The following is a 25000-nucleotide window of genomic DNA, read 5'->3' as shown; positions in this document are numbered from 1 at the left end:
GCCGATGAAACTCTGGCGACGTTGACGAGAAAGTTCCAAATCCAAAGAAGCGAGAGTGTGTGACAGTTTGCCGTCTGTCAACAGACCTTCCGACCAGTTCGAGCCGTTCATCCCGTCGCAGCACCAGCGCGCCGTCCCGCAGGCGAACCACGTGAGCCGCCACCAGCCCCCCGAGCCGGCGAGGCCCGGCGGCGTCCACGAGGTTCTCCTGGAGCCCGCCGACGAGTGCTGCAGCTTCCACAGGGAATCCGCCGCCGGCGCCGCCCTGGAAATGGACACGCGCGCGTCGCTGCCCTCCAACCTCGCCGCGGCGCCCTCCGCCCTGCCGCAGTTGGACCGCCCGTCGGCCTCGGCGCCCGTGTCCAGGGCGCCGTCGCGAGCCGCCTCCGCGCTGCCCGCCGGCGCCTGCGCGAGGAACGGCCTGGTGTCCACGCCCAGCCCCATCCTGGAGCCCAACGGGATCGCGGCGGGCACGTACCAGAGGGCGGCGACCACGGTGACCACGCCCCCCGCCAACCGGCACCAGCAGGTGCGGAGGAGGAGCACCCTGGAGGAGGTGGAGCAGTGGGTCAAGGTGCAGAAGGCGGAGCACAAAGGGTGGGTCCCTGTCACATGATGATGATGATGTTGATGGATGAGTAGAGAGTTTCATCTTTATTAACCCGTCATGAGCATGTGAGGTCTGCACAGCACAATGTTTTACTTTATGAATATTTTCATTATATTTTTGTTGTTTCAGTTGTATGTCTCGGTGCTCGTGATACTCAGGTTCACAACACACGAAGAAAAACACACCAACTGGTGCTCAGTCCAAGAATAAAAAACATAATAATAATAATAATAAGTCTATTGAGTGTAGTTTTGTATGTACTATGTCTGCTTTCAGAGGATTGTGTATGATTTGTGAATATTCAGCTTTTCATTAAGAAATAATCCAACAAAAATAATCAATTTCCTTGCGACCTCGAAGCCTTTTGTCCCCGAATGAATTCCATCGTTATGTTTATTTTCTTATTTAATTGTTAAATGAAATTGAAGGTAGAATGTATAAATATATATATATATGTATATATTTATATACATATATATATATTATATTTATATGTATATATATATTTATTATATATATATGTATATATATATATATTTATTATATATATATATATATGTATTTATATTTATATATATATGAATATATATATATTTATTATATTTATATATGTATATACATATATATATATTTATATGTATTTATATATATATATATATATATCTCTTTATGGTGTGTCCCCAGCCCCCGTCCAGAGAGAACACGCTCCCTCGCCGGACCCCCCCCACGCAGCACAAGTTCAGCTCCATCGATGCGTACCAGACGCTGCCGAAGACGCCGCGCCACAGCCCCACGCCGGCCCGACTGGGCGAGTACAAGTACGCCCAGGACCGCCTCAGCCACTTCCGCCTGGCGCCCGACCCGGGGCCCAACACCACGTGGCAGCTGTACGAGTGGCAGCAGCGCCACCAGTACCGCCACGGCAGCCCCACGGCGCCGCTCTACACTCCGGCCCCGGACTACCCGTTCGGGCCCCGCCCCCCGACGTCCTCCGCGGCGGGGGCGGCGCACAGGTCCGAGGGGGCGGGGCCGCCGCGCTGCGTGTCGGTGCCGCCGTCGCCGGCCGCCGTCCCTCCGAGCCTGTCGCCCGCGAGGAGGCCGCACACGCCGGCCGAGCGGCTGACGGTGCGGCCCGCCGGCGAGAGGTCGGCGCTGGACGGGCCCTTCGCCGCGTCGCCGCGCCGCGCCCAGTCCCAGATGCTCAAGGTAAGAAAAATACAGAGTCCGACGGGGAAAGATGCTCCATGTTGAACCGTCACGCCAGACGGCATCGACCTCGCGCTCCGGCCAATGGAGGATTAAAACAAAATAAAATAACAGACGACGTTGCGCAAGAGAAGGAGAGGAAGAGAAGTGATATTAATGATCAATGATTAAAGATCAATAAGATGCGGACGACAGCAGATTGTCATGGAATCGATCCCGTCTTGTTTTTGTTTGTTTGTTTGTTTGTTTGTGCTCTTCCAGAGATTTGACCATTAACATCTTTATTTATTTATTTATTATCTAAATTAAAAGTTCCGGCTACCCAATTAAGGAATATCTAATCTACCTAAGCTCCAGAGAAGATGTATATAGGTCCTATTAAATATAATAATACACACAGTGTTTACAGTGAAGTGTATTTAAAACACATTTTTCATATCTCACGTGTCACGTTTCTGAAATTGAGGGCAAAAAATATGAATAAAATCCAGAAATGCACATTCCCGCCGCTCTCCTCCCGCGACCACGAGCGGCTGCATTTCTGCCCGGCGATAATAAACCGCGGCGTGTTCACGCCGCCGCGTGGCCCTCGGCGCTCCGCCAGCCGTCACCGTGTTACGTGTTTATTTGTCGCGCTCTTAGATTTCTATCTGTGTTGTTGTTGTTGTTGTTGTTGTTGTTGTGTGTCATCTTTGTGCGTATCAATGTGTCGTCTGTGTGTCCGTCAGACCGCGACCATCGACCGGCGGTCGATGCCTCCGTCCGGCTACATCACGCACACGGTCAGCGCCCCCAGCCTTCATGGCAAAACGGTACGTCCCCCCCCCCCCCCGCGGCGCCGCGCCCGGTTCGTATTTAATATCTGAACAAACGGATGTTTATGTGTTATTTGTGGAAGTCGGGAGCAAAGAGTAGTCGACGCTCGGGGAGATGAAAGGCGTGAGGATCCGGTGATGTCACCATGTAGAGGTCGGGAGGTCAGCCGGTGACAAGAGGAGGTTTTCGGCGTGGTCGGTCGGTGTGTTTTTTCTCAAACGCCAGCTTGTGTTGTCGATGCGGTGCCCCCCCCCCCCCCCCCCCCCCCGACAGCCCGAGGAGCTCACCCTGCTCCTCATCCAGCTGCGCCGGCATCAGGCCAAGATGGGCGCCGCGCGCCACCACGCCCTCTCCCGGCTGCAGCAGCAGCGGCTCAACGGGCCCAAAGAGGCGGAGCAGCAACACTTCCTCACCACCAGCACCGCCACCACCAGCACCACCAGCACCGCCACGACCACCAGCCCCCTCCTAAGCTCCGCCCCCTCTCCCGTGTCCCGCCTCTTGGCTCCCCTGGGCTCTTGCAACACGCAGGTTGGCCCCGCCCCCTCCGCGGCATGCTCGCCCGTCATTTCACCGGCGGCGGGGAGAGGTTGCCACCGGAATCAAACCTCCCATTGTTTTGTTTTAATGAAGCGTTTTATCATTAAGAGGATTATTTTAATTGTGTCCATTATTCGCGGCTCTTCTTCTCTTCTTTCTCTGTTTGGTGGATTTTCGTAACTTTTTTTTTCTTTCTGAAAATTGTCACAATTTTTACATGTAAAATAATTTCAATTTTTTTATTTATAGAGTTACATCGAAGTTGCGTAATCCAAGTCCTCGTGAAACCAAACAAAAGTTATGAAACAGTTAATAGTTATATTAACAATAGTGAATAAACTATCAGTCAATATTATAATTAATCTTATTTCAATGGAGTCATATCGTAATTAATCAATATATGGTGATATTGATAAATGACAATTACATCGTTTAGATCACGTTGTAAATCTGATTAACTACACTGATTATTTTTGACCTTTAAGTTCTTCATTAAATAAGAGAATACTTTTCATTTGTCAAATATTTCACTCAGTAAATAACACCGTGTGTTAAGACACACAGACTGTTTATTTATTGTATTACCACAAAACATGGTGTGTCATGATATATATATATATATATATATATATTATTGATATTCACCAGGATGCTCAAATCACGTGAGACTTTTACCCAATTTCCCCAGAATATTTCTTACGAAGCAGAAATTCATGTTATCATATTCACTGAAACGACGTCTTCACACAACACGACCTGCGACTGATCCCGACCCCGAAATACATGAACAAAGACTTTAAATAGATGAACAAATACTTTAAATAAATAAGAAAGAACTTTAAATACTTGAAAAAATACTTTAACCCTTGTGTTGCCTTAGGGTCATTTTGACCCGAATCAATATTACACCCTCCCCCCGCCTTTGGGTCATTTTGACCCGATTCAATGTTTCACCCTCCTGTTACCTTTATATTTACTAACATATTTTACCCTTTGGGTTCAATTTGATGCCAGCAATTAAAACCTCCAGAAAATTATTAGAATTAATATTGTTTTCCAAGTTTAAGTGTGAGGCACTTTATGTTTGTTTGTTGACTACCGAAAGAACACCGACATTAAACATTGAATGGGGTCAAATTAATCCTAAGGTGGGGGGAGGGTGTAATATTGATTCGGGTCAAAATGACCCGAAGGCAACACAAGGGTTAAATAGATGAAAAACAACAGCGGCGGCATCGACAGCCGAGTCTCCGTGGCAACCTCTACCCAGAAGCCCCAGTGGCCTGACCACATGATGCTGAACCACCCGCCTCTCTTCTTCTTCTTCTTCTTCTTCTTCTTCTTCTTCTTCTTCTTCTTCTTCTTCTTCTTCTACTTCTTCTTCTTTTCCCTTTCCTATTCCTTTACCTTCTCCTCCTTCTTCTTTTTCTCTTCTTCTACTTCTACTTCTACTTCTTCTTCTTCTTCTCCTTCTTCTTCCCGTTTGTTTACGTGCTTCTCGCCATAAGCATGTTTGCGCTTGTCCGGCTAAACCGCCTGGATGCGTCGGTCAGTTTGGTCTTCTGATTCGTGAATCTTGATTTTGTTGTTGTTGTTGATAGATGTGAGTTGAATTGAGATTTACTGCTTCCGATGGATCTGGTTTGTGCTGCTGTGTCTTTGTGTGCTGCAGCATCTCAGAGAACACAAGCTAATGCATCTCTATCCGCATGTGCGTGTGTGTGCGTGTGTGTGTGTGTGTGTGCGCGTGTGTGTGTGTGCGTGTGTGCGTGTGCGTGTGTGTGTGTGTGTGCGTGTGCACTTCCGTCAGAGTCAGTCAGAGTCTTCTTGTCTGCCTCCAGATTGACGACACCTACCTGCTGCTGAAGCAGGACCTGGAGTACCTGGACCTGAAGGTGAGGGACGGAGGTCAGAGGTCACCGCACGGCGCCTGTCGGTCGCTCTGATTCCTTTGATAACAACATGTGTGCGGCTCAAACTAACACCTGTGACCTCCCGGCCTCGAACGGAGAGGAAACCCACCGTCCCTCTCGCCTCGTGGCTCCGCCCACTGACCTCTGTGTCTGTGATTCTGACCCCAGATCAGAGCTCTAGAGCCCCTGATCCTCGCGGTTCACAGTTTACTGCTGCACTGCACTGCCGGGCCTCTCAGGCCTCTGATGAACGTAAGCTGTGTGTGTGTGTGTGTGTCTGTGTGTGTGTGAGTGTGTGTGTGTGTGTGTAGAGACGTTGTGCGTCTGTAACTGTGTGTCTGTGCAGGAGCTTACAGGCCCGTGCAGTGCATGACGCCAGTGTTTGTGAGTAGGAATGCAGGTGTCCAGTGTGTGTGTGTGTGTGTGTGTGATCTTGTGTGAGTGTGTGTGTGAGCGTGTGTGTGAGAGTGTGTGTTAGAGCGTGAGTGTTGTGTGTGTGTGAGAGCGTGTGTGAGTGTGTGTGTGTGACAGTGTGTGTGTGTGTGTGAGAGCGTGTGTGAGCGTGTGTGTGTGAGAGTGTGTGTTAGAGCATGAGTGTGTGTGTGTGAGCGTGTGAGTGTGTGTGTGACAGTGTGTGTGTGTGTGTGTGTGTGTGTGAGAGTGTGTGAAGTGTTAGAGCGTGAGTGTTGTGTGTGTGAGAGCGTGTGTGTGTGTGTGTGACAGTGTGTGTGTGTGTGTGAGAGCGTGTCTGTGAGCGTGTGTGTGAGAGTGTGTGTTAGAGCATGAGTGTTGTGTGTGTGTGAGAGCGTGTGAGTGTGTGTGTGACAGTGTGTGTGTGTGTGTGTGTGTGTGAGAGCGTGTGTGTGAGAGTGTGTGTTAGAGCGTGAGTGTTGTGTGTGTGTGAGAGCGTGTGTGAGTGTGTGTGTGTGACAGTGTGTGTGTGTGTGTGTGTGTGTGAGCGTGTGTGAGCGTGTGTGTGAGAGTGTGTGTTAGAGCATGAGTGTTGTGTGTGTGTTCTAGACTCTTCTTGTTCTAGAGACCATCCCATTGCTTCCAGCTCCACATTCACGGCTTGAATGGCATCAGATGTCCTGTATGTGACCTTTGACCCCCCCCCCCCGTGGTGACGGCTCGGCAGTGCATGTGTCGTGGCTGTGGCCCCCCGGTGGTTGTAAAGCCAGCTGCTTCTCCCATCGCCTCTGAAACGCTGCACCTCCTTGACAAGAGCACAGAGCTCAGGTGGTCCTGAACCAATCACCTGAGGGCGAGAGAGAGAGAGAGAGAGAGAGAGAGAGAGAGAGAGAGAGAGGCTCATGGACATGCGGTCCTGTGTAGACGGTGTGGGGTCAACCTGTGCAGGCTTCAAAGTGTCCATAGCTCACCATGTTGTCGTGTTCCCTCCAGGCGACTGTGTCCCGGCCTCGTGGTTCTTTAGTGCGTATCGATGTTCTCCGTGTTCTCCGTGTTCTCCGTGTTCTCCTCCTCCTCGATGTCAGCGCCGTCGCGGTGGAGTAACGTGTAAACGCTCGCTCTGTTCCTAGGTGACAGGAAGTCAGACGCTGAAGGAGTCGGGGAAACCCGTCAAGGTGGCGGAGAGCGACGTGGACGTGAGTTCATGAAAAGACTTTTATGTTTATAATATTTAAACAATGTGAACACAGAGACGATGAAGCTGTGAGCAGTAAAATGACGGCCATTCATTTTTATATTTTTACATAATGTTCTTTTACTAGTTAGTTCTTTTACAAGTCTTGGATGTAAAAATATAAATATATATATATATATATTTTTACAAACAAGGCTTGTAAATAAATCAGATAATTGATATAAAATAAAGAAAGAAAATAAAGAAATAATTTATATTTTTATTTTTATTTTTCTTTATTCTTTTTCTTTATTTTATATTAATTATCTGATTCATTTGATCATAATAATTTAGGATTGGAATATATAAGCATTTTTGTTCCTACCTTTCCAGTCTTTCTGTTCTATGTATTATATTTAATAATATTGTATTGTATTACAATGATTGAATAAATAATATATATATATATTATTCTGTCAATTACTAGAGGTCAACACACAGGGACACACACACACACTCAGCTCTCTCCCAGCTCTCTCTCCCAGCTCTCTCTCTCCCAGCTCTCTCTCTCTCAGCTCTCTCCCTCTCAGTTCTCTCCCTCTCTCTCTCTCTCTCTCTCTCTCTCAGCTCTCTCTCTCTCTCTCTCTCTCAGCTCTCTCCCTCTCAGTTCTCTCCCCCTCTCTCTCTCTCTCAGCTCTCTCTCTCTCTCGCCCCGTGCAGGTGAAGCTCAGCCGGCTGTGTGAACAGGACAAGATCCTCAAGGACCTGGAGGCGAGCATCAGCTCCCTGAAGGAGGACAAGGTACGTGCGCTCTCTGTTCGTCACGTGCGCTCTCTGTTCGTCACGTGCGCTCTCTGTTCGTCACGTGCACTCTCTGTTCGTCACGTGCGCTCTCCAATCGTCTCTCGGCCGGGAAAAGTTGGTACGGCCTCCTAGACGATGTCCAGAATCCCATGAAGAGTAAATTGCGATGACAACGTGAGCTACAAAGACCGTCGTGGAAGTCTGAGGAGCTCAGGTCCTACGAGGCTTGTGATTGGCTGTCAGCACGCCGCCCTCTAGAGGCTCTTTAGATGAAGTGCCATCGTCACACTTTCAGAGCAGTTCACAGGGAAGCGGGTCTCGCAGTCGGCCGACCTCATGCCAAATGACTCCTCCCCCTTCCCCCCCCCCCCATCCCTCAGGACAAGCTGGAGAGTGTACTGGCCGTGTCCCACCACCAGATGGAGCAGTACCAGGAGCAGCCGGCCCACGCCCACAAGATCGCCTACCAGCAGAGGCTGCTGCAGGAGGACCTGGTGGCCATCCGGGCCCAGATATCACGCCGCTCCACGGTATGTGCACACGCGTGTACGGGGGCTTTTAAAAAATATATATTTTTTATTATCTTGCATGATGCACTGAGCCATCTGGAGGGTCCTGATATTTATCAAAAGCGTACAGAAATATCCAACGTGAACCTCACACACCATGTGAATGTATGCAAACTCTTATATAATATGATGACTTTTCTTATTTATGAGTGTGTGTGTGTGTCTGTAATAAGGTGTGTGTGTACATATTGATATCTCTCTATACTGTCTGTGTGACCTCGTGACCTCTGTGTGATGCAGGAGATGGCTCGCGCCTGGGAGGAGTACGGCGTGCTGGAGAGCTCCGTGGAGCAGCTGAGGACGGCGCTGCAGGCGCACATGAACCACAGCGCCACCCCTCAGGTGAGACCCGGTACTGCAGTCGGCAGCAGCGTGTCAGATTTCAAAGCGACACTTTTAGCAAATGAATGGATATTTTATTTAAGGTACCGACTTTAATGAGACCTTCATGAGACCTTCATGAGACCTTCATGAGACCTCCATGAGACCTCCATGAGACCTTCATGAGACCTTTCGGAGACCTTCATGAGATCTTCATGAGACCTTTATGAGACATTCATGAGACCTTCATGAGACCTTTATGATACCTTTATGAGACATTCATGAGACCTTCATGAGACCTTTATGAGACATTCATGAGACCTTTATGATACCTTTATGAGACCTTCATGAGACATTTATGAGACATTCATGAGACCTTCATGAGACCTTCATGAGACCTTTATGAGACCTTCGTGAGACCTCCATGAGACCTTTATGAGACATTCATGAGACCTTCATGAGACCTTTATGAGACCTTTATGAGACCTTTATGAGACCTTCATGATACCTTTATGAGACCTTTAGGAGACCTTCATGAAACCTCCATGAGACCTTCATGAGACCTTTAGGAGACCTTCATGAAACCTCAGACCTTCATGAAACCTCCATGAGACCTTCATGAGACCTTTAGGAGACCTTTAGGAGACCTTCATGAGACCTTCATGAGACCTTTAGGAGAACTTTAGGAGACCTTCATGAGACCTTTAGGAGACCTTTAGGAGACATTCATGAGACCTTCATGAGATTTTTATGAGACCTAAATGAGACCTTAAATCTGTAAATTGTTTGTGTGTGTATGTCTCTGTGTGTGTGTGTGTGTGTGTCACCCTGCAGCAAGAGAAAGCTGAGATGAAGCGTGAGCTGTGGAGGATCGAGGACGTGATGGGGGGGCTGAGTGCCAGCAAAGCCAACTACAAGATCACCGTGGACTCGGTCCAGAACCCAGGTCGGTAACCACGATCAAAGCTAGCTGTTTTTTGTTGTTGTTTTTTTTAAGGAAAAACTGGACAATTTAATATCCAAAATGAAGAAGTAGAAAAATCTGTTTGTATTTACAAGCCAAACCTTTGATCTCTCCGTGTGCCCCCCCCCCCCCCCCCTTCGCCAGAGAGGAAACTAGTGCCTTCGCTGTCGGAGGTCCGGCCGCCGCCTCGCAGCTTCCTGTCCCAAACGCTGCCTCTCAGTACCGTGCCAAAGTGGGTGAGTGTCCCCCCCCCGCCGGCCCGCTGGATTCAACCCCGGTTTGAGAGTCCAACACGGGCGTCGAACGACCTCCTAAAAAAACCACTGCATCCATTTCCCCCCCCCCCCCCCCCCAGGCGGAGGACAGCGCCCCCCCCAGGCCGCCGCTGCCCTGCCTCTACGACTACGAGGACGTGCCGCCCGCTGTGCCGCCCCTCCCCAAGGAGGCCTCGGTCATCCGGCACACGTCGGTGCGCGGGCTCAAGCGCCAATCGGACGAGAGGAAGCGGGACAGGGAGGGGGGGCAGTACGTTGCCAATGGAGACTGTAAGGTACTCTCACCTGTGGGGGGCGGAGCCGGCTGAAGGACGTTTTTTTGGGGGGGGTTTAATGTAACATTGAGACTTGAAGTTCTAGACCTGTCCCCGTCTAACCGGTTCTGGTTCCAGGCGGACTTGCGGTCGTACGTGAGTGAACCGGAGCTGCCGGGTCTGAGCCACCAGAGCGCCGCGTCTGAGGTGGACTACCAGTATTTCCAGAGCAAAGGTATCTGAACTGGGACACACACTCACACACACACACTTAAAATATACACATTTAACAGCACTCACCTTTATGAGACCTTCATGAGACCTTTATGAAACCTTCGTGAGACCTTCATGAGACCTTCAAGAGATCTTTATGAGATCTTCATGAGACCTTCATGAGACCTTCATGAGATCTTTATGAGACCTTTATGGGACCTTCATGAGACCTTCATGAGATCTTTATGAGACCTTTATGGGACCTTCATGAAACCTTCGTGAGACCTTTATGAGACCTTCATGAGACCTTTATGGGACCTTCATGAGACCTTCATGAGATCTTTATGAGACCTTCATGAGACCTTCATGAGATCTTTATGAGACCTTTATGGGACCTTCATGAAACCTTCGTGAGACCTTTATGGGACCTTCATGAGATCTTTATGAGACCTTTATGAGACCTTCATGAGATCTTTATGAGACCTTTATGAGACCTTCATGAGATCTTTATGAGACCTTTATGGGACCTTCATGAAACCTTCGTGAGACCTTTATGAGACCTTCATGAGACCTTTATGGGACCTTCATGAGACCTTCATGAGATCTTTATGGGACCTTCATGAGATCTTCATGAGACCTTCATGAGACCTTCATGAGACCTTTATGGGACCTTCATGAGACCTTCATGAGATCTTTATGAGACCTTTATGGGACCTTCATGAAACCTTCGTGAGACCTTCATGAGACCTTCATGAGATCTTTATGAGACCTTTATGGGACCTTCATGAGATCTTCATGAGACCTTCATGAGACCTTCATGAGACCTTTATGAGACCTTTATGGGACCTTCATGAAACCTTCGTGAGACCTTTATGAGACCTTCATGAGACCTTCATGAGACCTTTATGAGATCTTTATGAGACCTTCATGAAACCTTCGTGAGACCTTTATGAGACCTTTATGGGACCTTCATGAGAACTTTATGAGACCTTTATGAGACCTTTATGAGATCTTCATGAGATCTTCATGAGAACTTCATGAAATCGTTATGAGACCTTTAGGAAACCTTCGTGAGACCTTCATGAGATCTTTATGAGACCTTTAGGAAACCTTCATGAGACCTTTATGAGATCTTTATGAGACCTTCATGTGTCCAGTCGATCGATGTCGTTGTTTAACATTTTTTTATTTCTTCCTGAAAACAAACTGGGCTTTATTGCAAAGTCTGAGAGAAGTTTACTTGGAAAGCTTTAAATACATTTTGATCGTGTACACACGAGCCTTTCTGTCTTCACATATCTTCATTATAAGTCCCAAACTCTTCGGAATCGAACATCCGTAACTCAAAACATGTCAAGGAGACGATCCGTCATCGGGAATGTTATTAAAATTGTTGGTAGACAAGAGGAGATTTTTTCTGTACAAATTTCCTTCGCCAATTAAATTAAGGAATTTATTCAACCTGCCGTGGAAATTCGTAACCTTAAATGTATTTTATTGTCTTTATTGTGTTATTTCCAGCAGGTCTGTCCGGCGGCTCCTTCCGACCCAACCAGTCCAACTCCATCGCGTCCTACGTCACCCTGAGGAGAGGCCCGGGCAGCGCCGCAGCCAAGGTGAGTCCAGACCACGGCAACCACGGCAACGTGCCCACACCGGTTAATCCTATGTTTAGTGGAAAGTTTAGGCTTTTAAACTCTCTTTTATATATAAATATGCAGTTTTAAGATTAAGGATGGGCATATCTCCTCTGACCCCCCAGGAGAGACCCAAGAGTGCCTTGGAGCGCCTGTCGTCGCCCCCGGAGACCCCGGCGTTCCCGAGCGGCCCGCCGCCGCGGGGCCGGATGACCGTGGAGGAGCAGCTGGAGCGCATGAAGCGCCACCAGAGGGCGCTGGTCCGCGAGCGCAAGAGGAACCTGAGCCAGGGCGAGCGCTCCTCCTGCGTGGGCCTCTCCGCCTCCTCCTCCCGGCTGCCCTCCTCCTCCAACGACCCGCCGGCCTCCGTACGTTACCCCCCGCGCGGCAGCAGCAGCAGACACAGGGAGCACCACCACTGCTGCTTTGCCACCCTCCAGCCCCCGGCCACACAATAACCCGGCGGGGGAGGGGGGGGGGACGCTAACCAGTGGCTGTCGTCGGTAGCACTAACATGCTAAAAGGGGGCGGGACTAACTAACACTTTAGGGAGACCGAATGGGCACAGTGGGAGGCGCTCCCTTTCTCTTTAAATGCTTGTTTTTACAGCTCACCACTGCCCCCTGGTGGCAGCTCACTGACACACTTCTGAATGTAAATCCAGCCAGAAAAAAAGGAGGAGACGGAAGTTTTTAATCACCGGGAAGTAGAGAGAAGAGCCCGTTCACGCACACGTGCGCACGCCGTGTACTTGTACACCGTTTATTTATTTACCGAGGGATATTTTCAGTATACAGTTGTACAGTTATATTTTGTAGAGATTTGGTATATAGAGCTTATAGAGGAGTGTGTGGGGGGGGGGGATGAGTGGGGGATGGGGGGGGGGGGGAGTATTCAGGTTGAGGGGATATGAAGAGAAGAGGCGGGGCTAGTGGCACAAATCATGATCACCCCTCCCCGCTTTCTGTCCTTCAAATGAAATCCAAGTGCCTTGTTTTTTCGCTGACGGATATTTTTTGGCCTTTTCTTCTCTCTTTTTTTTTCACCTCCTTAAATCTACATTTCACTTAATGTCGTCGTAGAAACGGTGGAAGGAGGAGAATACGACGCCACCGTGCAGTGGGAGCGACGCTGCTGGTTTTTAGGAATACTTTGCCATTATGGGGTTTTGGTATGGAATGCTAACAATGCTAACAATGCTAACATGCCCGGGTGGAGGAAAAGAGGATTCAGAAGGTCAAACATGTCAAAGTGTTCCGTTAAGATGACGTAATAACCAGGAGGGTTTTATGATTACATACTAACACACACACACACACACACACCAGACGGACTACATTTCCCTTCGACCCTTTGGTTTCTGAATGTCCCAGTGAGCAATACACGTCTGCGATGCACATGACCGTCGACGCCAGAGCACACGTCCTCTGCTCCGCCCGCGTGACGCGTGTTTACACATATTATATTTTATAATCCACCACCTCATCGATATCTACACACGGCCTTCTTTTCATGTGCGGATTGAAATGTTATTTTTTTATGGTTTGATAATAATAACTGTGCCACATGTTGGAGACGGGACAATAGCGAGTGCTGTGTTATGCATCATAAACATACAGCACAGGGCCGACGTGCAATAATAAGAAGTTATGAACAAGGAGCGGCGGCTTCGCCATCGGAGACACGAAGAGAGGCACGCGGAGATTATTTCTGAAAATGTGCGTGAAACGGATTAAAAGTCTTGTTTTTATGGATAAAAATAGTTTCCCAGATAAAACGCTGAGGTTTTATATTTGACTGGTTCCCAACCTGAGGGTCTCGACCCCAACGAGGGGTCACGGGGGGCTGCGAGGCCATGGGGTTTATGGGGGCAATTTATATACTTATATATATATAGATCTATATTTACAGTTGGCCTATATCATTTCATTCATTTCTTTGTTGTGAAGAAAACCAAATGAAATTGTTATTTTTAAAGTTTGAATTATTATTTAAGAGATAAACCATAGATTTGTTTATATCGGTCTTTGTGACATAGAGACGGCGTGCAATCACAGTAAGCCCCGCCCCTAAAGCGTCCCCTGCTTTATGGTCTGACTCTAAACGACCATAAAGTACTAAACGATGACATCATGCTGTATAGAAGAAGACTTGAGACTAGAGACTGAGACATAAACTCATGTTCACAATGTTTACTGAGGGAATACATCAAGAGAGAAGTAGAGTCACTATATAGACTTCTATACAACCAGAGGAGCCCCCTGGTGGTCAGGAGAGAGAATGCAGCTTTAACACATAAAGCTTAGACTTCTATACAACCAATAGGAGTTTCCCCCTGGTGGTCACTAGAGAGAATGCAGCTTTAATACATAAAGCTTAGACTTCTATACAACCAATAGGAGTTTCCCCCTGGTGGTCACTAGAGAGAATGCAGCTTTAATATATGAAGCATAGACTTCTATACAACCGAGAGGAGTCGCCCCCTGGTGGTCACTAGAGAGTGCAGCTTTAACACATGAAGCATAGACTTATATACAACCAGAGGAGTCGCCCCCTGGTGGCCAGGAGAGAGAATGCAGCTTTAACACATGACGCATAGACTTCTATACAACCAGAGTCGCCCCCTGGTGGTCAGGAGAGAGAATGCAGCTTTACAACATGAAGCATAGACTTCTATACAAACGAGAGGAGTCGCCCCCTGGTGGTCAGTAGAGAGAATGCAGCTTTGACACATGAAGCATAGACTTCTATACAACCAATAGGAGTTTCCCCCTGGTGGCCAGGAGAGAGAATGCAGCTTTAACACATGAAGCATCGACTTCTATACAACCAGAGTCGCCGCCCCCTGGTGGCCAGGAGAGAGAATGCAGCTTTAAGACACTTTACAAGAGTTAAGGAGAAGAAAACACTGAATGTGCCGACTTGTTTTGATTGTTTCTAAAAGTTTATAATCTGACGTCCCGAGCCTCCGAGGCGCCGCCGCCCGCTCCTTGTTCTTCTGACCGGTCTCTTTCTGCCACATTGCTTCTCATCCTCTCACAGCGACGTACGTGCAGCATAGATCAGATCAAAGGAACAGAGTCGAGTTCTAGAGGACCGGAGGAGCGAGACGTCTCCTTCTCCATCGTGTCCAGACGTGATAATAAAGAGTTCCTCTCTCCTCCACCTCCTCTCAGCTGTGTTCTTCCTGTCGGGGGGGGGGGCGATGAATCTGTGCATCCGCATGGTGTTTTCTTTCCTTCTCGCTTTCCTCCTGTTTCCCCCCCCCTGTGTGTGTGTGTGTGGTTTGATTCTCCTCGAGCGCCACCCTTCAGATCATGTCGAACACGCCGCGCTGCAGGCTGCCGGAGGGGAAGGATGCATGCATGGCTTTATGACCCTCCTTGGATGATTACTCACAAGTATACACACACACACACACATCAGATAATAAGAGTCGAGATTAAAGGACACATTTCCTCATGAGCGCCGCTGCTTCCCGCCACCGAGCGATGGTCTCTTCCTCCTCCTCCTCTTCATGTGGGTTGGTCTTTTCCTTCTCTTTTATATACATGATCATTATTATTCTTCCAGCAACATTTGGTTTTTACTTTCATAGACGACACACGATAATCAAATATTCAAATCTGAAAAATTCATCATCTAAATGCTTGCAAATTAATTCAATACAAGTTGAATAACTGATTAATCAACTAATTTGTTTATGCTGTAAAAAGTATTTTTAGCTCCTTATTTGTTGATCTCGTGTTCACACTGTAGTGTAATTAATATGTAAAATATTATAGACACACGGTATTGTGTGTAGAAATAATATCAAAGCCTCAAATGTTTCAGATAATTTTAAACATCCAGGATCTGTTAAACACAGACCAACAGGTGATGACTTCACTTAAAGGGCCAGTGTAGTATTTACGAGCGATCTATTGGCGGAAATGTGAAATTATTTTAATATAAGTTTGCTTTCTTTTGGTGAGTTGGTTGCAATTTGCGACCTCGCCACTAGATGGCGCCACACTCCACATCAGCCCCCTCCCCCTGGAAAGGCTGTCGATGTGTAACCCCGCCTCCTGCTCTTCCAGATGTTTGATTGGCAGGAGGAGCGACTCGCCGCCGAGGGCCAGAGCGACGAGGGGTGGAGCCAAGCGAAGGAGAGAGGGAGCATCCGGTCGGCCGAGTGGACGACGGCTCCACCGGCGGCCGGGTGCGTACGAGAGCTGGACCTCGAGCCTCTGGACTTCGACCTGGACATCAGCCGAGAGGTCAGCGCACGACACAGGAAGCGGCGGGAACATAAAAGATACCAGTCCTCAAAAAAATAACAGGACTTTGAACAACTTCCTGCCAGTAAAGGGAAGAAGGGAACAAGGGAACGACTTCCTATCATTAAGGGAAAGAGGGGACCAAGGGAACGACTTCCTATCATTAAGGGAAGAAGGGACCAAGGGAACGACTTCCTACCCTTAAGGGAATAAAGAGACCAAGGGAACAACTTGCTAGAAGGGACCAAGGGAACGACTTCCTAGAAGGGACCAAGGGAACGACTTGCTAGAAGGTACCAAGGGAACGACTTCCTATCATTAAGGGAATAAAGAGACCAAGGGAACAACTTGCTAGAAGGGACCAAGGGAACGACTTGCTAGAAGGTACCAAGGGAACGACTTCCTATCATTAAGGGAATAAAGAGACCAAGGGAACGACTTGCTAGAAGGGACCAAGGGAACGACTTGCTAGAAGGTACCAAGGGAACGACTTCCTATCATTAAGGGAATAAAGAGACCAAGGGAACGACTTGCTAGAAGGGACCAAGGGAACGACTTGCTAGAAGGTACCAAGGGAACGACTTCCTATCATTAAGGGAATAAAGAGACCAAGGGAACGACTTGCTAGAAGGTACCAAGGGAACGACTTCCTATCATTAAGGGAATAAAGAGACCAAGGGAACGACTTGCTAGAAGGGACCAAGGGAACGACTTGCTAGAAGGTACCAAGGGAACGACTTCCTATCATTAAGGGAATAAAGAGACCAAGGGAACGACTTGCTAGAAGGTACCAAGGGAACGACTTCCTATCATTAAGGGAATAAAGAGACCAAGGGAACGACTTGCTAGAAGGGACCAAGGGAACGACTTGCTAGAAGGGACCAAGGGAACGACTTGCTAGAAGGTACCAAGGGAACGACTTCCTATCATTAAGGGAATAAAGAGACCAAGGGAACGACTTGCTCGAAGGGACCAAGGGAACGACTTCCTAGAAGGTACCAAGGGAACTACCTCCTCCCCGTCGTGTTCCTCCCGAGCCTAAGCCCCGCCCCCTCAGAGACCCCCCTGACCTTGTGATTGGCCCTCAGCTGTCCCGCCCCCGTAAGGTCCCGATCCCGGAGCGCTACGTGGAGTCGGACCCCGAGGAGCCGCCGAGCCGGGAGGAGCTGGAGGAGCGGGGCCGCCGGGCCGAGCGCATCCGGAACCTCTTGGCCAAGTCCAGGTGGGGGCGGGGCCACGCGGCTGTAGTTCTTTAACTCGCTCGCGGAGTCCATTAATCGTTTCCCCCCGTCGGCAGTTTCCGGAACGCGCAGCCGGCGGCGGGGCTGGACTTCAGCGAGCTGGACTCAGCCCTCCGGCAGCAGGAGAGGATCATGAAGGCCTCGCGGGCCCTCGCCTCCGAGGCCTCGCGCAAGAGCAGGCTGGTCGCAGGTCAGTGAACGCACCGCTCGCCGGGAACCCCCACGCCCGACTCTCACACGAAAAAAAGTTGTAAAAAGTCTTGGAATTTAGTATTTTTATTTCCAGGCCTGGAAAAGTCCTTAAAAATAAAAATCCCCAAAGTTTTGTAAAAGTCTTTAAATGTTTTGTTATATTCATGTTTCATTTACGCTGAGTTTTAAATAAATAATATGCTTTTAAAAGAAAGACGCTATAAATATAAGCCGGCCTACGCGCTTTTATACTCGCACATTTTTACGCGTTGCAAGTGAACGCACCGTAACTGAAAAGACATAAATGTTTATTCTTTTAATCTAAACTTTTGTCTCATTCATTTGTCATTTAAGGTCATTCTTAAGTTTATGGAGATTAATATAATTGCAGTGTTGTATATTTTTACGCCCCGCATTATTAAACTAATACGTATCGTGACAATTTATTCTGAATATATACATTTATAATTATACTTTATGCTTTGGAATCCTCATTGTTAGTTTAAATACAACATTAAATACAATATTAAATATGACACAGAGATTTCAAAAACTGTTTGTTCATGTAAATTTGGTTTAAAGTCCTGGCCTCCGATTGGTCGACATGCGTATTACCCCAGATTAAAGGTTATATTTTATTTATCAGAATCTTTATTTATTTATTTACATGTATATGAGCACATACATGTCATGTGACTTACTCTCCTTGTACATACATGTAATTTACAACATAACAGGATGAATATTAAAAAGACATTGAAGACAGCAGAATAGCAACATGCACAAAAAACAACAACAACAGTGACATTTAATTATATATATTTTTTTCGGGCCTTCCTGTTGTTTTATCGTCTCACTTTTGCGGCTTTGTCTATAACGTTATTACTATTATTATTACTATTGTTATTATTACTATTATTATTATTACTATTATTACTATTATTACTATTATTATTACTATTATTATGACTATTGTTATTATTACTATTGTTATTACTATTGTTATTATTACTATTACTATTGTTATTATTACTATTATTATTATTACTATTGTTATTATTACTATTATTATTATTACTATTATTACTATTGTTATTATTATTATTACTATATTTATTATTATTATTATTGTCGCATATTGAAGCAGAAGTCGCACAAAACAAACGTTCAACACAATTTCTCACTGATGTAAATGTGTGTTTAAGATCCCAGACGTCATGACAACGGACCGCCAAAATAAAAGCTCTGTGTGTTTCCTCCTCAGCCAAAGCTACCGCACAGCGCTGACCCACAACAGAAGGAAGAGCACCTCCTCCCCCTCCCCCCCCCCCCTCCTCCTCCTCCTGGTTCACTTGTGACTAATCCACTTATGAGTGAGCACAAGACACATTTCTAAAGTTTTGATCCTTGTTTTTTAATAGAATCATTTTGTTGCTAACGCACATTAAGCAATAATAATAATTTATAACACGAGTGAAATGCTTTTTATTTTTTAATGATCTGTTTTGTAGTTTTTGACGAGTGAACAGAAGCCAACACCAACAACAGAAGGAACGTTTTCACGTGACTCATATTTATTATTACCCTGTTTGGCTAAACGTTGTTTTTCATCTCTAAACACGTCACCTACCAATCAACTGCACATATATTATGATATAATATGAATTAAACAAGTTGATTACCTGGTGTCCTGACCCTTGTTATTTGTTGTCACTTATTTAAACGTCACACTCAAAATATTTAAATTAAATATTTAATTATTTATCGTTATCATTTTATAGGCATAATTTAATTTGATTGTTTATTTGAATATTATTGGTTGAAGGGAAACGGCGAGCTCGTTGATGTTTACTCACACATTTATTATATATATTATATATAAGTTAATCACATAAACGTCTACACGCAGACGAGAGGCAGCCCTTCAGAATAAGAGAACGTTAAATCAATTAAATATTTTTGTGATAGCCAAAAATCACAAATTTGCCTCAGGAGGGTTTTACAGTCCGTACACAGACGACATCATGTGACCTTTGACCCTCACGTTGGTTCAGGAAGAACCGCCTCATATATATATGTATATATATTTATACATTTGCAGATGTAGAATTCATGTCCAGCCTCGTCCCCCAGCTCCAATATTCAAGATGATTTTACTGAACACGTTCTCCACCTTTAAGTTCACATTTTATATTTTGTGGCTCTTTTCTTTATTTTTATTTATTGTAAATGTTAAATGTGCGTCTCTAGATCTCTGCGGTCCTGACACCAGGAGCGTCCTGGGGGAGGAAGGAGGGATGAAGTTGTAAATTAAAGGAGAAAAATAAAGATTTAAAGCGGCCAGGATATGACTCTTTCATCAGGAGAGAATATTATGGAAAAGTGACTCCGTTTAAATAAGATGTGGCTTTGTTTATAATAAAAGTAATTAGCAGGAAGTAATTTTGGTAAGTCGACTGACGGCTGTTTTCTGACACTAGTTCAGGGATCGAAAACCCGATGGAGACGCACACCGGTGACCCCATCAGAGGCCGAGTCGTCGAGGGCCGTGATTGGTCAATTAAGTCATTCCCACAGACAGTGTCACGAAAAGTGTCCACAAGGATTCATAACGCAGAGGAAGCCCCTCGGTGGTCCGACAGCAGACGTCACACAACCACGCTGCTTTTTGTTTTTATTGGGTTTCAAAACAAGAATTCACAAAATATCCAATGTGTGTACCGACCGCGTGGCGAGCGGCGAGCGGCTTCATCCGGCGTGAACCGCGGAGCGGCCACGGTTAAAATGTTCAAATGAGTAAAAATGGGACCGTTTGACTCAACCGGAAGTGGAGCTTTCTTTCTTTTCTTCCTTTTCTTTCCGCGCCTGCAGACTTCTCTCTGAACCGCGGGCCCTCCGGCGAGACCCCGCCTCCCCGCGAGACCCCGCCCCCCCGCGGTGAAGAGGACCCGGCTGACGGCCGACAGGCAAACAAACAACGTCCAAATGTACAAATCGGAGATTACAACAAAACAAAAAAAGTAGTTCCTCCGTCGCCGCCCTACGCCGACTTCCCCGCGGCCGCGTCACCATCATCTTCATCATCGTCTTGTTCCCGCTCTTCGTCTGGACTGTCCGAGCCGGACTCATCCGAGTTCTGTGTCTTTGGGTCTTTGTCCCGGGACTTCGCCGGATCCTCTTCGCCGGAGGACTTCTCCGGCGCCTTTAACAGGTTGTCCGCCGGCGGCGACTCTCGCTCGGGGGACGGCTGGGAGGACGAGAAGAAGAAGAAGATTAGTATTATTTACACTTTTATTCATCCAACAACAAGAGGACCCCAAAAATAACTGTCCTGGAAATGGCTGCAGAGTGAACATACAGTGTGTGTCAAACTGTGTGTATTAAACAGTGTGTATCAAACTGTGTGTATTAAACAGTGTGTATCACTGTGAGCCCCCCCCCCCCCACCTCATTGAAGCCCAGGCCACAGTGTCTCCGGTTGCGGCCCGACAGCTTCCCGTCCATGCTCTGCTGGTACTGCATCTCCAGCTGCTCGTTCATCCTCTTGTCTTCATTCCCTGCAGAGGAGACACGAGTCACAGGGGGCGTGGCCAGCGGGCGCCGGCCTACCCGGGCCAGGACAGATCTGTGCGGCGGGCGTGTGGTGTGGTGGGGGGGGAGCCGGGTTAATTGCATCGGGCGTAAAGCGCGAGGCGGCCAAAAGGCTCGGAAGACAAATGGGGCGTGTGACATAAGGAAGGAGGGCGGAGCCTACCGCTGCGGACGTGGGACGTGGACTTGTGGTCCCCGATGACGAGGCGTCCCGTGGGTTCCTTCTGCAGGACGGGAAGAACGTCACATTCAAACTCCACTTTAAACGTCTTTTATCTGTTTTAAACGCCCACAACAAACAGAGCCGAGCGACGTGGAACAAACCTTCAGACCGCCCATCAGGCGCAGGAACTTCTGCTTCCTCTCGTTGCTTCCCAGGTCCGCCGCGGCCCAGCTGGTCCCGTCCTGCCAAGACGAGACGGAGTCATCAAAGGGGCGGGGCGCCGACGTCAGGAGGATATCGGCGTCCGACACGCAGAACGCAGGTGAGGACAGTTGCATATTTTAGGTTTTTTCCCCCGCTGACTTCATCCAGGGGCATTTAAACATACGTTGAGGGCACTTTTTTAAACTTGTGAAATAACATTTAACCTTTTTTCAAACATAATAAATATACTTGTTTAGGTTTACAGGATATGAGCAATTGTCATAAAGACGGTAATAAGACGATTAGGCGGTAGTCTACAGACTCAAAGTGTTTTCTTAGATCTATTGAATACAAAAAGAAGAAAACAAAAATCAGACAATCATATTTAATTGTATTTTTATTTATTTTTAGTGGTTATTTATGATTTTATTTATTAAACAACTATTAACAATTCTAACATATTTTTTTGAATTTTTTTTATAATAAAAAAAAAAAGTTATTGAGTTTTTACTTGCCTAGGACAACCAGTACATATAGGACGGAATGTAATCATTTTATTGGTTGTGCACAACATTTAAAAATGATATTTAAAATACGAAAATGTTCAATACATATTTTGTACACATTAGCCCCGCATTTATTTCCATTTGATGTCTTTACAAGAGAGAATCCACCTCCAGTGTCATCACGTTGTGACGAAAACCCTCCAGTCAAAAGACCCCGAAAGATGGTTTTCAACTACAAATGTAAAACAAAATTAGCCCGTTCTAAACTAATTTTGTAGAGTAACATTTTAAAACGACCTATAAAAAGGAGTAAACTTGACTTTTCGCGCTGCACACAGAAAAAGAATAGCGTTAGCAACCATGCTAATGTGATGCTAGCTACGGCTCCATGCCGCCGCTTTCATTCCCGGGTCCAGTTTTATTTGATGTAAATTATATTATTCTACTCACGTCACTCGGAGACGCGGGCCGCTTGGTCCCGTGCCTGTCCTCTGGATAACTCATGATGGACGAACGCGTTGGTAAAACGATGTCAATGAGATGGCATGCCGCCTAGCTAAAGGCTAGCTGGAAATGTCAACAACCCTCCGTGTTGCCACTTCCGGTTTCGTCTTCTTCTACGTTTATTTGTTGCAGAGCGGTCGTGCACAAACCGCTTTGCTGCCTCTCACAGGTGGGTTGCGTTACTTCACCCTAAAAACAGGGGAAAAAAGAACAAACAGTTTTTCATCACTGCCAATAACAGAATAATGGCATATATGTGATATTATTATATGATATTGTTTGTATATTATATTTAAATAGAGTAAGGGCATATACAACGGCTAGAGAAGCATAGATATATAGATATATGAATATGTTAAGAAGTAGCCCATGTGAAAAAACAGCCCTATATTCTAATTCTAGCAAAGCACAAACAAGATGATTTTGAATGTAGACGATGCGTATTTACAAAAATATATCTCTGTGTCCTTCAGCAAGTATTCTATATTAAATCAAATAGTTAATTGGCCCAATTCATTTATTTATTTGGCTAATGTTTGAATGTCCTTGTAAATGTCAAGAGGCATTCTTTAAATAAGTACTAAAGAGAATTTAATTACTTGTGTGATTAAAAACACAATGACCATCTCTGAAGCAGATTTTATAGAAAATTAAATTTAAATTAAACCAATTCAGCCATAGTCTTAGAGAAATAGTTTGGATTAATTCATTGAGGCTTGTTTGGAGGATGTTTAGACACAAATAACTCAGCTTTTTAATAATAATTATAGAGAAAGTTAAAAAGCAAGGCAAGGTTATTTATGTAGCCAGCATATTTAATAGCTACTTTACACAATGGCGTAATTATAAAACATCAAATTATTGCGGTAATTAAAGGGACATATATAAAAATGGCAAGAATAATTTCAGAGCAAATAAAACACATATTGACCCTGTTTTTAAAACCAGTCAAGTCCTTTCAAAATGTTCTTCTTATTTAATTACATTTAGCTATATATATATATATATAATAATAAATAATAAAATAAAATATATATATTTCCCAAAGCTGTCACTTGTTCCTGATTGGACGTCCTGCATTAACCCTTGTGTTGCCTTAGGGTCAATTTGACCCGAATCAATATTACACCCTCATGTCGCCTTAGGATTAATTTTCCCCCATTCAATGTTTAATGTCGGTGTTCTTTCGGTAGTCAACAAACAAACATAAAGTGCCTCACACTTAAACTTGGAAAACAATATTAATTCTAATAATTTTCTGGAGATTGTAATTGCTGGCGTCAAATTGAACCCAAAGGGTAAAATATGTTAGTAAATATAAAGGTAACAGGAGGGTGAAACATTGAATCGGGTCAAAATGACCCTAAGGCGACAGGAGGGTTAAATATTTAATCGGGTCAAAATGACCCTAAGGCGACAGGAGGGTTAAACCCACCACCAGGTGGCGGAAGAGAGAGAGTCATAACGCGCTCGCGCCTCATGGCAGGACCCGGACATCAATGTGCCCCAAATCATCAGATATAAAACCAGACGGGTTATTTTTTTGGAGCGGGGGGGGGGACACTTTAAGTCCCGGTTACTGAAATTAACACGTCTTGTCGAATGAGCTCAGATCCTTACTTTATTATTTTAACCCTCCTGTTGCCTTCAGGTCAATTTGACCCCATTCAATGTTTAACCCTCCTGTTACCTTTATATTTACTGACATATTTTACCATCGGGGTCAATTTGACCCCAGCAATTAAAACCTCCAGAAAATTATTAGAATTAATATTGTTTTCCAAGTTTAAGTGTGAGGTACTTTATGTTTGTTTGTTTGTTGACGACCTAAATAGCCCTTTAAATATATAAAAAATTTGATATTTCTTATATGTTTGATACAGTGAAAAACAGCCTGGGGTCAAATTGACCCGAAAGAACACCGACATTAAACATTGAATGGGGTCAAATTGACCCTAAGGTAACAGGAGGGTTAAATAAACTTTATTGGTTTTTCTCGAGCAAAAATTAAGAATAATCAAACTTTGAGGACTTTATGCGTCATAAAAGAGGAAATCATTTTGTTTTGGGACTCATTTTATTCCCACTCAGACTGTAACAATGTGCGCGTGCTCTTGAGATCCAGAGACACTAACGTCATGCAAAGTTGAGCACAGAGAACATTTGTTCAAGGCATTTGGTTAAACTGTTCAAAAACACGCTTTATTTAAAAATAGATGTATTAACATAAACAAACATGACGTCTTCTTCACGTGTTGCAATGTGGGGTGACTTGTGACACTTGTGACACGTTCACAGGGAGGAGGAAAAACCAGGTGGCCGCGTGCACAGTTAATACATATAAAAGCAATAAAAGATAGAGGCCTAATTTATTTAAATTGTATTAAAAAATTGTTCGTGCCCGAGAGCAGGTGACCACGCACGAACGCGCGCACATACACGCGCGCGCAGGCAAGATAGGTAAAGTTAGAATGAGAGAAAGGAGAGAAAAGGAGAGAAAGGACACATGTAAAGAGTTTTTATTCTAATGAAGGACACGCATTTAGAAAGAGAAAGAGAGAGAGAGGGAGAGGGAGAGAGAGAGAAAGAGAGCGAGAGAGAGGGGGGGAGAGAGAGAGAGAGAAAGAGAGAGG

The 25000-nt window shown here is 45.8% G+C and overlaps 2 protein-coding genes across 2 annotated transcripts in view; one reads left to right on the top strand and one right to left on the bottom strand.

Annotated features, from left to right (window-relative positions):
• The window catches only part of LOC130195993 (pleckstrin homology domain-containing family A member 7-like), a 111300-nt gene extending 92214 nt beyond the window's left edge, over positions 1 to 19086 (top strand). Inside the window, exons 10-28 of the mRNA XM_056417871.1 lie at positions 85 to 601; positions 1295 to 1816; positions 2545 to 2628; positions 2906 to 3163; positions 5014 to 5067; positions 6627 to 6692; positions 7391 to 7471; positions 7855 to 8004; positions 8284 to 8385; positions 9199 to 9310; positions 9473 to 9564; positions 9684 to 9878; positions 9996 to 10092; positions 11592 to 11686; positions 11833 to 12075; positions 15787 to 15966; positions 17055 to 17188; positions 17264 to 17397; positions 18664 to 19086. Coding sequence (XP_056273846.1) covers positions 85 to 601; positions 1295 to 1816; positions 2545 to 2628; positions 2906 to 3163; positions 5014 to 5067; positions 6627 to 6692; positions 7391 to 7471; positions 7855 to 8004; positions 8284 to 8385; positions 9199 to 9310; positions 9473 to 9564; positions 9684 to 9878; positions 9996 to 10092; positions 11592 to 11686; positions 11833 to 12075; positions 15787 to 15966; positions 17055 to 17188; positions 17264 to 17397; positions 18664 to 18686 — 3139 coding nt within the window. The 3' untranslated portion in view covers positions 18687 to 19086. The remainder of the gene's footprint in view (positions 1 to 84; positions 602 to 1294; positions 1817 to 2544; positions 2629 to 2905; positions 3164 to 5013; positions 5068 to 6626; positions 6693 to 7390; positions 7472 to 7854; positions 8005 to 8283; positions 8386 to 9198; positions 9311 to 9472; positions 9565 to 9683; positions 9879 to 9995; positions 10093 to 11591; positions 11687 to 11832; positions 12076 to 15786; positions 15967 to 17054; positions 17189 to 17263; positions 17398 to 18663) is intronic.
• A 970-nt stretch (positions 19087 to 20056) lies between these two features.
• On the bottom strand, positions 20057 to 22448 carry c6h11orf58 (chromosome 6 C11orf58 homolog). The gene is made up of 5 exons (XM_056417869.1): positions 22314 to 22448; positions 21315 to 21395; positions 21154 to 21214; positions 20847 to 20956; positions 20057 to 20646 (listed from the first exon to the last, which is right to left on the bottom strand). Exons 1-5 carry the CDS (start codon positions 22365 to 22367, stop codon positions 20440 to 20442), a joined length of 513 nt encoding a protein of 170 aa, XP_056273844.1. The 5' UTR covers positions 22368 to 22448; the 3' UTR covers positions 20057 to 20439.
• Between the last annotated feature and the right edge of the window lie 2552 nt (positions 22449 to 25000).

Source organism: Pseudoliparis swirei, chromosome 6 (assembly GCF_029220125.1).
Source record: "Pseudoliparis swirei isolate HS2019 ecotype Mariana Trench chromosome 6, NWPU_hadal_v1, whole genome shotgun sequence".
Taxonomy (NCBI): Eukaryota; Metazoa; Chordata; class Actinopteri; order Perciformes; family Liparidae; genus Pseudoliparis; species Pseudoliparis swirei.
This window is presented reverse-complemented; position numbering and strand designations above follow the sequence as displayed.

Excerpts from the sequence above, each read along its gene's own strand:
- c6h11orf58 (XM_056417869.1), bottom strand. The coding sequence starts at position 22,367 with ATGAGTTATCCAGAGGACAGGCACGGGACCAAGCGGCCCGCGTCTCCG. Across the intron at positions 20,957-21,153 it reads CACGTCCCACGTCCGCAGCG|GGAATGAAGACAAGAGGATG; the intron begins GTAGGCTCCGCC and ends TCTCCTCTGCAG. Across the intron at positions 20,647-20,846 it reads GTGGCCTGGGCTTCAATGAG|CCGTCCCCCGAGCGAGAGTC; the intron begins GTGGGGGGGGGG and ends TCGTCCTCCCAG.